This window comes from Colletotrichum siamense (assembly GCF_013390195.1).
Source record: "Colletotrichum siamense strain Cg363 chromosome Unknown KSG_Cg363_contig10, whole genome shotgun sequence".
Classification (NCBI taxonomy): domain Eukaryota; kingdom Fungi; phylum Ascomycota; class Sordariomycetes; order Glomerellales; family Glomerellaceae; genus Colletotrichum; species Colletotrichum siamense.
In genome coordinates, this window is record NW_023501023.1 from 132,975 (window position 1) to 145,314 (window position 12,340).

The following is a 12,340-nucleotide window of genomic DNA, read 5'->3' on the forward strand; positions in this document are numbered from 1 at the left end:
CAGCGGCAGCGAAACATTCCCACCAGGTAGCAGACAGGAGAAGCTTGGGCCATCCTTTGATAACGTCACACCCACCCCAGCAGCTGTTCGTCCAATGCGGAGCCTCTGGCCCGGGCGTGGACATGGGCAAGGTCTCCACATTACGTCACCACGGCCAGCGCGAAGCCAGAGCTCCCAGCCAGGTGCGCACCTCCCTCGCTGCAGCAGTAGCAGTAGCAGCAGCAGGAGCAGTAGCAGCTGTGTTCCGGCTGCCCTGTGATACCGAATAGGCTGGCCCAGGCCTGGCTGGATGGCTGGATGGCTGGACCACCTAATTAGATCGGCCTTGATCGAAAAGCAGAGGGGAAAGCTGCTGTTGCTGCCCTGGTTCTGCCGTGCCAGTTATCCGAGGGGCGGGACTTGCCTTACATCAATGTGAAGCAATCGGCAGCTACCCTGCCGGGCCTTGGTCTAGAGACGAGACACTCAAATAAATTCCTTCTTCACTGCTTGGCTCGTCATTTCCCCAAAACCTGCACCAGCGACTGAACACGTTTTTTATCTGCTGTTAGAAGCAATTGCCCAATTGACCGACATCCGGGTACACGATCAACGCGTTCGACCTTCCAAGACTCCCACTTTCCTCTTCTAGCGCTCCTGAAAGAACCAAACACCTTCACGATGCTTCGCTCCTCGCGACAGCTTTTGCGTCTAGCCCCGCGCTCAGCAGCGGCTCCTTCAGCAGCTTCTCCCGCCTCCTTCTCCACGAGAGCCTCGTCCTCTGCTCTTCAAAGCTCCGGGAGGCCTTCGGTGGCTCTCCAAGCCCGGCTCTCCCCGCTGTCACTCGTTGCCCGCTACACAAACTCTCCGTATGATAAGATCGACAAGAAAGCCGAGGCAGAGATCGCAAAGAAGAAGCTCGAATCGGATCCGGAGCACGTCTCGACCGAGTCCTCAACGCGCCATGTCTTTGAGCCTGCGCCTGCCAATCCCGAGCGCGACCAGGATCTCCAAAAGGGATTAAAAGAGGAATTGGTACGTCTACATCCGCGATCCATCAGATTCGACCACTGACAAAGGTCTTGCAGAACATCGTCAAAGATACTTTCAACTTGAGCGAAGTTCCGAGGGAACCATATGCTCTTGGTCTGGCCGGCACCCTGCCCTACCTGGCAACTTCGTTGAGCACCATGTATCTGAGCTGGGATATCAATCTTGAGTGGCCGTCGACTTCGACCTTTGCAAACAACATCTACATGAACCAGGAGTCTGCGCAGTACTGGCTCAGCTTGCTTGAGCCCATTCAACTTGGCTACGGAGCCATCATCATCTCCTTTCTCGGCGCTGTTCACTGGGTAAGCCCAAGCGCACCACCCCAATATTGGAGCAGAAAGATTAACCAAGTTGCAGGGAATGGAATACTCCGAAAAGACCCCTTCGGCGACTCGTACAAAGTTCCGCTACGGCATGGGTGTTCTCGCTCCCATGCTCGCCTGGCCGACTCTCCTCATGCCGATCGAATATGCCCTAACTGCCCAATTCGGTGCATTTACCTTCCTCTATCTCGCAGACACTCGTGCGAAGAACAAGGGCTGGACCCCGCAGTGGTACGGAACATACCGCTTCATCTTGACTGCCATAGTTGGTGTCTCTATCTTCATCAGCTTGGTTGGCCGCACCAAGATTGGAAACGCTCAGCCTCACATTGGTCAAGAACTTGCCGAGAGCAAACACTGGGCCAAGACCGACAAGTCCCGCGATTGGGATAAGTTGGAGGAGGAGGAGCGTGAGAGGATCAAGAAGGAGAAGGAGGAGGAGGAAAAGAAGAAGAAGGAAGAGGAGAAGAAGCAGAAGGCTGAAGAGAAGAAGGCTAAGAAGGGCGGCAAGAGCAAGAAGGAGGAAAAGGGCGCTGAGAAGAAGGACGACTCAGATGAAAAGAAGGACGACTCTGAAGAGGATGAGTCAAACTCTGAGTCAGAGTCCAAGGATGAGTCCAAGGATGGCTCCGAGGACGAGAAGAGCGACGAAGGCAAGGATGAGAAGAAGGAGAAGTCCAAGGGCAAAGAAGAGAAGTCTAGTGGCGAAGAGGATGACAGCAAGGATGAGAAGAAGGATAGTGAGAAGGAAGACAAGAAGGACGAGGCCAAGGGCGAGAAGAAGGACAAGGACGACAAGAAGGCCAAGGATGAGAAGAAGGACGACAAGGAGGGCAAGAAGGAGAAGAAGGAGTAAGGCTCCCGCGTAGTAGCAGGGAGGTTATTCCCTTTGTCAGCATGTACCGAGCGACATTTCAGCAAGTCATTTTCACCGATTGGGTCCGGCGTCAAGATCGCGATCATATGAGCTAATAGCAAGCCATTTATCATGTTATCGTTGTTTTCCCAATTGCGTATGCTTCTGCTGTCTGATACGCTCCAACCCAAATGGCCCATCACCATGGTTGAGTTGATACTGGACCGTCTTAGAGGATGACCTACCTACGTGGTTTGGGTAAAGTCAGGAAGGCGTCCCATCAAACCTACGCCCTCGCGATGCCCTTAAACCTGGCAGACGAGTACCTGCGACGTATCGTATGGCCAACTGGCCAGATGGCGTAGGCTTTCATCGCCAGGACCTTGAGGCTCAAGAAGTTGCATATATGAATCAATCGTCTGTTAGTTGATGATCCAAAACTGGCGAGTTGAAGCCAAGCCCCATCGTCAACAACCACGTAATCTGAGCAAGTTTTAACAAAAGCCCATCAACCGAAACCAATGGTCGGAGACCCCGACGCACTGGCTCTCCTCAACATCTCCCCAGCCTGCCATTTCAATCTTTACCCCGGACTCTGCAGCCGACGCGCGGCTGATGTTGGACACGTCGAAACAGTGACAGGCCTCCGGCTGGCAGGAGCGCGTCCGAGCACCGGACATCCGACTCTGCGAGGCGGCCAGCGCATTGGGAGGACAACTCAGCAAACGGTGCTGTACTGATCCTGAGAACCTTGAAACGGTGGAAGGAATGAGAAAGCTGAAGGCGAAGATGGGAGACCTGGCAGACTTCGTGAACTCTGCATCTGCCGTCCCTTCCGACGGCGAAACGGAGCCCGCCGGTGCGACCACGTCCCCACTCATCCGCTCGCCGACCCTCCACTCCTCCGATCCGCCCGATCCGTCCGTCGGGCCCACTTGGGAAGCCATCCAGCTCCGAGGCTCGCCGACCATTATTACCGCATGATATCCCCCGACCGAACTTTCCGGCTACACTAAGAACATGGGGAAACCAAGGAATGAAGACATGTTCAAAGGCTCCACCACACCGTTTAATTTCTGCAATCCTGCCTCAAAATTCCCACTCCAATTTCTCGTCGATTGCACCGATTAGATTCGTCACGGATTCCACAGAAGGTTCTGGGGTTTCAAAGCACTGCGCGAAGCACGGCCTCGGCGGGTATTCCATCGCCTTGCGCTGCAGACGAACCTGAAGAATGCATTAACGCTGCCTGTCTCCCAGCCACGGAGCACCTGGTCCGAGTTCGTCGCAGCTTTTTCCGTGCCTACTCTACCTGTTGCGTCCCCCACGATCCAGCTGCTATTTTCATGATGGCGAGGCAAAGTCTTAGTTAGAGTGCAGCGAAGCATCGTGCCGCCTCGTCCTGGCAATGCAATTTACCCCCCAGCCCAGTGCCCCTCTCCGGAATGCGCTCCGATCGGCGTCAGCACCAGCAAAAGGCTTCCAGCACCGCCTACCGCCGTCCAATTCCTCCAAATCATCACGAGACGGGGTTACCTCCTCTAGTAAACCGTAGCACCGCGCGAGGCGACACCATCAATCTCATCATGCAAACTGCTGAGTCGTATCTCCCATTCTAGCGCATTCCTCTCAGGACTTTGCTGCCAAAGTAGCATGATCAGCACCAATGACGTGGGGGGGGTTACTCGACGGAACTCTTCCGCAAACCCTCAAAGCCATGTGGCACACAATGTCCAGCCCAACACTGTAAATCACGTCAGGAACGCAACATAAGCGCCGAGTACACTTTTGCCCTGCGAATTACGATTAGACTACTCAACCATCATGTCATTACCAAATAAACTCGCCCCCCCGTTCCCGTTAAACTCTACCAGAAATCCGGGTTCCTCGCAACCCGCTGCATTCAACTGACGCGCCCGCCCGCCAGTTCCCCACGAAACGGAAAACACGGTAGGAGGGGGAAAATGCTCCTCTCACAAAATCCCAGCTGCAGATTCATGATCCCGGTGCGCGACTTCTACTGCGTATAACTCTGATGTCATCACACACTTCGACGTTCTACAAGCCCTCACCAAGAAACCCTGAAAACGTCGCCTCCGAAGCGGGAACCACAAACCAAACCATGCCGTCACCTACCTTAGCCGTGTTCTTGAGCTGCCCGGCCCGCGGCGACGGGGGCGCACACAGGGGGATCCATCTGCGGTCTGCGGCGGGAGGGGCGCATCACCGCGTACCCGACACACTGACGTCATGGCCACCAAGCCGGGTCTTGCGCCGCGTCTCTGACAAGGCAAAAGAAGTTGTTTTAATCCTTCCCGTGGCAAAATAGCTATCCCGAACTGTCCCTGGAACCGTTTTGGCAAGTTGTTGATCTAGCATCTTGCAAAAGGACTCCGTAATGGTACTTTAGTCTTTGGCGTGATCCCCTGAACAGATAATACGCCGCCCCGTAGGGCCATCTGCAAGCTCCGCAAGCTCCGTTCAACATTCGCCGCGTCGCATCGCCATCCGTGAGACCGACTCGCGACGGAGCGAAAGACGGCGCCAGATGCCCCTCTCATTCGCTCGACGGAGCGGCTCCGCCTTGCATCTTGTGCCTTGCAATGTGGCACGCTACCGTTCATGTCCCTTCACGCCCCGATTACCTAGTTACGTAGTGATATACACGGCTTGACTGATTAGGAGAGACGAAAGTACTGCGCGGCGGCCAGCCAACCAGACCAGCAGGGTTTCTTCTCGGGGGTTTTCAGTTTTCAGCAGCCTTGGGGCCTTGGATGTTTCTTTCAACGCACCCCCTCAGACCCCCTCTCTGCCTCTGTAGATCTTGTACTCCGCGGAGAGTTTTCATCCCCTACAAGCGTGTAAGATCGCCAGTAGTCGCCGCAGCCGACGCGAGGAATGCCGCTGAGCAGGAGAATATCTCGCCGCAACCTGTTCGAAGATTAGATTACGGACGGCGGTGCGGGAGCGCTTGCATAAAACAAATGTGCCCAACAAATGTTTCTGGTGCAGCTTGTCATCCGTAATGCTGTATCAGATAACCTTTAGGTGAGTCGGGCAAGGAGCAAGGTCACAATCACACACGCGCGTACCTTTGATACAGCCCTGCCGGCCGGCAAGGCGCTGTCATGCGGACATGACACAACTGCGACCGTTCAGCCTTGACCACTGAGCACTTGTCTTATTCCCGCCTTGCTCATATCATCGCCTACTCTATTGTTGACAAGTTCCGTCTATTTACGTGTAAGGCCAGTGCCAGCCCGGCACCAGCAAGGCACCACGTCCTCGTGACCGTCCACGGGAAGAGGAGGAATCCTTGATCCCAGCTCCCTCACCGAGGATTGGTCACCTCTCGCAGACCAGGTGATTCGCAGCGATAAGTCGCAATCGAGATCCTTTGACATGTGCGACCCTGCTTTCCCCGCGATTGCAGTGTAACTTGGCCCCCTAGCCAGGTGTGGTCCCGACCTACACCGACTGAATTGCGTGCGTCGTCAGGCGCGGCCCGTCGCAAAAGGCGGTACGGCTCAGAAACAGCCTTGGTCATTACGGGAGAAGCGCCGCGCGAGTGACCCGGCAAACGGCAGCATGACCTGCGCATCACCCGGAACGGACTGTCACTTGCGGGGACTGGACAGCCAACAAGTTTTAACATCAACAAGAGAGAACAAGCCAAGGGAGGGAAAGACAACGGGCGCGAGAGTATCCGTCCCCCCAACGGCTCAATCACATCCGTTCTAGAAACGCCGTCGAAGAAACGCCAAGATAAACCCGGAGCTACTCCGCGGAAGACTTGGGAATGATTCGATGACTCGAAATCTTGAACATTCCGACGAGTCCATGACTCCCTGATGAAGAACATTCAACCGCCGTACCTGTGCGAAGCTTTTCCCTTGTTACAGGCTCTGTACCGAGCCGAAGCGGAAAAGCACCAGAAGGAAAAATTTTGAGATGACGAACGCAACGGAGTCAAGCCGAAAGACAAGAGGACACACAGTCCAAGGAGGGCGCCGTGCCTTGGCCTCGCGGTCGTTGCGCTTGAATGCTTTGTTGAAGATCCGGCGGGGACTGATTCAGGCCGTTTCATACGGGATGGTGCAATGTGGTTGAATGAGTCGGCAGCTGCGTATTCTCGGTAATGCCCGAGTCGGCTCAGCGCATACACGTTCTTTTTTGTGTGTGCTTGTGCTGCCACTCACCCACTAAACGTTGTCGCTCGCGTGGGAAAGATGGCGAACTTGAGACGATCATATACGTGTCTTGCCCACCGTCAAGAGTCAGTTCAGTTGCTCGCCTTTTTAGACTCTTCGTCGTGCTGTCAAAAGATTGGTCCGAAATACGGTTCGGCTGGTTTGGGGGGTGTCAAAAACGGAGACCAACTAAGAGCGATGAACGGTTTAGTTTCCCCCAATCTCCCTCCCCTCCGCCATTTCACCTGCGTACCTCGCAGATACTTGACGGACGCTGGCCGGAGTGGACGAGACCCCAGGCGGTGAAATGGCGCCGAACCACACCGAGCACGCCCCCCTCCATTACGGTCTTTACGGGCTATCGTCCTCCTGGAGCCTTGCGCGAAATCCATCCCGCGGCGCGCTTGTACGATGGTAGAGTTGGAGGAGCAGCGGTATTACCCCCCCTTCCCTCGGCACAAGGCACCCCTCCAGAACGCGGGGAATGCAGCGATCGCCGGGCCACAGAAGACCCTGATGCACAGAGCCCACTGTAACCAGAGCACATACTCCCTCAAGCTATCCGTTCTGGGAATCTGGAAGTCGAGGATGATGTGCTGCGTGTAGCTCGTGAACGTCCATCTCAGGTAAGCATCAGCCACAAGAAGAAGCATGTGAACTTTTCAAGAATTGCGAATGAGAGAGCCGTGTGTCTTTGTGTGTAACAGTTTGTTGGTCTGGAGGGGGAGAAACGATCGACGCGTCCTGGTCCGGCGACTGGCTTGAACGACAACGGGCCGGTGTTTGGCGGCCGAGGCCCCCTCCTCAACGTGGCCGAACCAACAGGCCCGCCAGCATCCGTCGCACCGGCATCTTCATCTTGGCTCCGGCAGGGGATGCGGCTGCTGCGGGTATGTGTTTGGGCAACGGGGATGGGAGAACGCGGGTGACTTTTCGGGATCGAGGCACAATGTCACGAGGATGGAGGAGGGGGCCCGTCGGTCCGTTTCTCGCAACGACGACGAGGCCAGGTGAGCGGGCAGCGCGGCCGTGCCTTTTGTCGCGATGTCCGCCTGGTGACCTATTCGGGCAGGAGGGGCAGCATCGGAAAGGTTGGGTGGTGGTGGGCGAACATGGACATCTGATTGTGACATTTTCCGCGGGATGGGGGAACATATGGTGAGGGGTGGTGGTGGTGGTTACATTCAACATCTGACGGAGTCAACTTGGCATGGAATAGTGGGTGACTTTGATCGGGAGATGCTGTGATGTATCCAACTTTAACCTCCAACATAACGTGGCCTTCCTCTGTCAACAACAGCAACGTCGACGTGGAAAACGTGGGCAAAGGTTAGGTTGCGAAAAGTTGCGCCAGGATGGCAGCCGTGATGCGATTTATTTCGGGGCGCGGCTTACACTTACAGGCTAATCTCGTACATTGTCGTACCACGGGCTTCATCCCCCCCTGGGCTTCAACCCGACCCAACGCGAAGACGAGGGATGTGAAGTCTAAATCCTTCTGCGAACAACAGGAGTCATCGCTACCCGAGCGCCCAGGCGCCATCCGGCCCTGCCTCTGCATCGGACTCGCGATGGAGGGTGGGTTACACGCGAGTGACAGGAACCAGATGTACAAAATCAGATAGTCTGTAGATGGTTTCTGCAGAGAAGAAGTATGCGAGGCTCAGCTAAGCTAAAAACTGAACCCCGGCCGACTCGTACGGCACGGCAGCCAGGCAGACCAGTAACGCCTCCAATGGAAGGCCTCCGTATTGCTTAAAGACTTCGATGTGGCATAGCATGGGCAAATAAAAGAGTCAGGGGCCTCACCAGCGCGGGATACGTTTCGCACCATTCGCAGTAGCGCCCGGTACGAGACGGGCAACAATGAAGATTTGGGTACGCGCCAACGGTTGAAAGGGCGCCGTCCGTCTCGGACTCGAGGCATCAAGAGCCTGATACCTGACACCACGAGATGGTCCGACTCGAACTTCTTTGACCTAGGTGCAGAATGAGATGGCGGGATGGTGAGATGGCGAGATGCGGCCGCCAGGCTATCAGGTATCATTAGGGTAGATTCGTGCGACTGGTGGATATTGCCAGTGTTGGCCCCGGCTGCCCGAACAGGAATGCCATGTTTCTGGTTATCGCAATCGCGGGAGGAAAATAAGCTAGGCACGTACGGCGTGCGCTTTGATGATTTGATATTGAGATGAGGGGTGATGGCGCCGAGGCCAAAACGAAGCCGGGGGGCAGGGCCAACTAAAGAAAGATGGAGAGACATGACAAGCTGTTGGTGGCTTTTTCAGCCGGCAAGACGCGCGCTGCCGCTGCCAGAGAGAGACACCTGCGCGAGATGCGCGGGCGATCTATCGAGGGCGCGCGCGCCGCGTCGGAAAACATGGGGGACGAGGAGGGTGCAGGTGAGATATTATTGGCGATGGGCTGGCTTGAAATTACATTGTCCACTTTGATGTCGTACAGCGGTGCGCGTCTTGCCCCGGATGGCGCGCAAAGATGCGAGATGACAATCGACGGGTATCGACAGATTTGTGTTCTGTTTTTGGCGTTTATGGATATCGGTCTCCGGGGGTGGAACTGGTTTGATATCGGGTCCGCGTCTCCAGCTGTAGATTATGGGTTATGGGCACACAAGAATAGCGCAGTTGGTCGTCATCCGAGGTGTTCTCCATATTCAATTTTGCAATATTCAGGCCCAGGGCCGCCGATACGGATCGTATCCGCTGCCGTGTTGCTCGGTGCAGGGAATGACCCTTTCTTGCACTGCCCGCCAAGGATCAGGAGCAAGAAACGACACGGACGACGGGTGCTGCCCACAGGGCCAGGGGCAAGTGCCTGCCTACTGCCTAGAAAACGGGAGCCAAGGCTGAGGGATGAGATGAGAAAGGGCCTGTGGCCACTGTGTGTCGTGTGCTCCGTGTTGGAGACGACCGCGCAAGTGCTTCATATTGGAGGGGACGGGACTACGTAAGATGAAGGGTCAAGGTTTTCAGCAGTAACGTTGTGTGAGGTATCGTGTCGTGCCGTGATGGTGGTTACTGGTGAGGGATGGATGGGCTTGAATGTTTCTTCGCCGTGTCATGAGTGAGACGGCGATGTCGGTCATGTTCCGCCCAGAGAAGCAAGAGGCAACACACCGCTTTGCACATCAGTTTCCCGAGTCAGCGCGGTGTCAGGTACTGGAGGCTCAAGTGATGAGGGCGCGAGTGAGGGTGTGTGTGGTGAAGGACAAGAGAAGCCAAGACTGCAGGTTTGGAATCCCAGTGGTTCTTTTGGATGATCGGCGGGCAAGCTACGGAATATACATGGACACCATTTGATATCAAGACTCAGAGACTCAACAGGTGAGGACGCGGTATCCGTCCGTATGGGCGACACCGAGCTGCAGGTGTGAGATTTGCGAGCAGGAAAAAGAAATACGGCGTGCGATTGACTCTGATGGATGCCACTCGACTGGAGAATTGGCGCAAAAAAATCATTCAGCGGGATCCATAATGGCGGGCGATAGACGGAGATAAAACACGTTCAATGATTGAATGACACCCGCCTCAGTGACAAGCCGCGACAGTGACAGTGAAGTGACAGTGAGCGGCTTTCTCAGTGGAAGAGGTGAGACGGAGCGTGAGCCGTGCGCGGAGAGTCCCACCAGCGTCTCCATCTTTTTAACTGGGGACGCGTGGTGCAGCCTGCAATTAGGGGACTCCTTGTCCGTTCATTGGACGGTGGTGTTTGGCAGACGAGCCGTATCCGTATCGCACCCACCGTACCAAGTACCGCTCCGTCCCGTTTCGCCCGTTCCGTATTCCGTCCAGTCGGCGAGCAGTTCACCTCAGTGTGCCTTTTCCACTTCCATTTGTTGGCCACTGGCTCTTGGCCATCCATCCAACCATGATAGAAACACCTCAACGGAAGCCCTCCAGCCCGACAACCCGTCCGAGGCGGCGCCGCCGCCGCCGCCCTCCTGAAGCCTCACAGCCTCTCGATCGCTCATTACCTAGGACCGCCAGGGCCGACGCGGATTGCAACGGGGCCAATGGAAACGGCTGAGCAACAAGCTCGGCACGACAGCTCCCTCGCGAGGTTGATCGGCCAGGTCCCAGTGGTCCCTTCGGCCACTGCCTCTGCGCCGCCTCCTTAGCCCAGGGCCCTTGGCTGATGCTGGCTGATCCGACTTCTGGCTGGCAGCCCTGGACTCTGTAGGCTTGCTCTCTACCTATGTACGGATGCCCAGGTAAGGTTAAGGATAACGGGGCGGCCCCCTCCAAGCTCGAACAAGCCTGGCACAGGCCGCGGGCAGTGACAAGACAAGCCTGAATCCCGCCCGAGCCCTGGGGGCAGCCCCTCCGAGCTACGCTGGAAACAGTGTCCAGGGCGAGGAAAACCTGGGGCAGTCCAGTCCAGTGCCGTCGGCCGAGGTGCGTGGTACCCGTCGCAGGAGACTGGAGTACACCCCCATCCCTGGTGCCCTGGCGGCGTTGCAGTGCGGCAGTGACACTGACAGCGGCGACAGTGACAGACGGTGACAGTGACTGAGGTGCTGGACCCCCTCAATTACTCGTCGATGCTCCAGAGTGCCCGCGTCATTACTCGCCGCCCGCCCTGCCTTGGCCTCTCGTTTCTGGTCAGTATCATCGCTGTAATCCTCGGCGTCCCTCCGTGGATACCTTATCTTACCTTATCTTGTACCTTTATCTTGTATCCGTAGTATACGCTGTTGCGCCGTTTACGCAACATCGTCGTCAAGGGCCATCTTGAGCATTTCGCCTCCCCATCATCTTGGTGTATTCCTTATCCGCAGTCGTCCTCAGTCTTGTACAGTCTGCATAGCTGTTGATCCGTCATAGAACCGTTAGGGTCGAAGAAAAGCTCTCACTACACATTTAAGCTGATGCTCGTGCTTTGAGGCATCCCAACTGTGTGGTGCCTAGTGCAGGGTTGCCCCTCTGAAACGGAGCACGCAGCCAGGCGTCGCAAAAGCAAGAAAACACCAGAAACATAAAGAGCCGGACATCGCGAGAAAAAAAAAAAAACATCAGCAAACACGAATAGACAATATGTAGATTCGTATTCGTCCGTTTCATCTAATGACTGTTTATTATTGTTATTATTATTGAGACCGCGTTCCATGTGCTGGGTGTCCTCTGCTGTGTTCGCCGATATATCGCTCTCGTCTTACACAACCAGTGTCAATTATCGCTCCCCTGCATCTATCCATCCCTATCCCGATACCACTCTGACCGATGGCATCTGAAATATCGCTCATTCAGCTGCCGGACAGCCAGCCGCCGAAAAGAATCGCGGCAGTAAAAACCCCTCAACCGCTTCGGTGCCGGCCACGATCCAGGCCTCAGCCCCGGGGTCCAGACTGGCGGGCGAGCCTTACGGCAGTATCAATCCGCGTGGTCTGCAATCTGTAATCCAGTTAGGCTCGGCCGGTTCGCTTCGTCTTCCCGCTTCCTGTCGTCCACGTCGGCAGTCTGTTTCTCGATGGTCCTCCCATCCGGCAAGGCGGTTGGGCGAGCCACAGCCACATCATCGCGTCAGGCCTTGACCGAAGCCTTACGCCGGCGGAGGCCATCATCACCACGACCGAAGACGGGTGTACCGCTCAGGTACCTATCCCGTTCCGGAAACCCCCGCATCTGGAGGCCAGCCAGCCAGCCAGCCTGACAGATTGTCGATGACTCTTCCCATGGCTGAGGTGCGACGGGTCGACAGGCAGCATCAGCAACAGCGGTATCGAGGCAATATCCGCCAATACGGGCAATTCTGCAGTGCCAGGTGTGCATCTCACGCACCGCAGTCAGCCTCTTGGACCCCTGTCTCCGCCATTCTGACAGGACCTCTCACGGCGTGTTCTGACGGTGCTCTGAGACAGCTGAGAGCACAGCAGACCGTGGTCGGCAAGTGGTTGTAGTCACCCAGTCACCGAGATTGAG

The 12,340-nt window shown here is 56.0% G+C and overlaps 1 protein-coding gene across 1 annotated transcript; it reads left to right on the forward strand.

Moving 5' to 3' along the window:
* Nucleotides 1-660: 660 nt before the first annotated feature.
* CGCS363_v013945 (Dynein heavy chain-like protein) lies at nt 661-2,211 on the forward strand (the record flags this gene model as incomplete). Its single annotated transcript, XM_036645794.1, has 3 exons — nt 661-1,014; nt 1,068-1,334; nt 1,390-2,211. 3 exons carry the CDS (start codon nt 661-663, stop codon nt 2,209-2,211), a joined length of 1,443 nt encoding a protein of 480 aa, XP_036488963.1.
* Between the last annotated feature and the right edge of the window lie 10,129 nt (nt 2,212-12,340).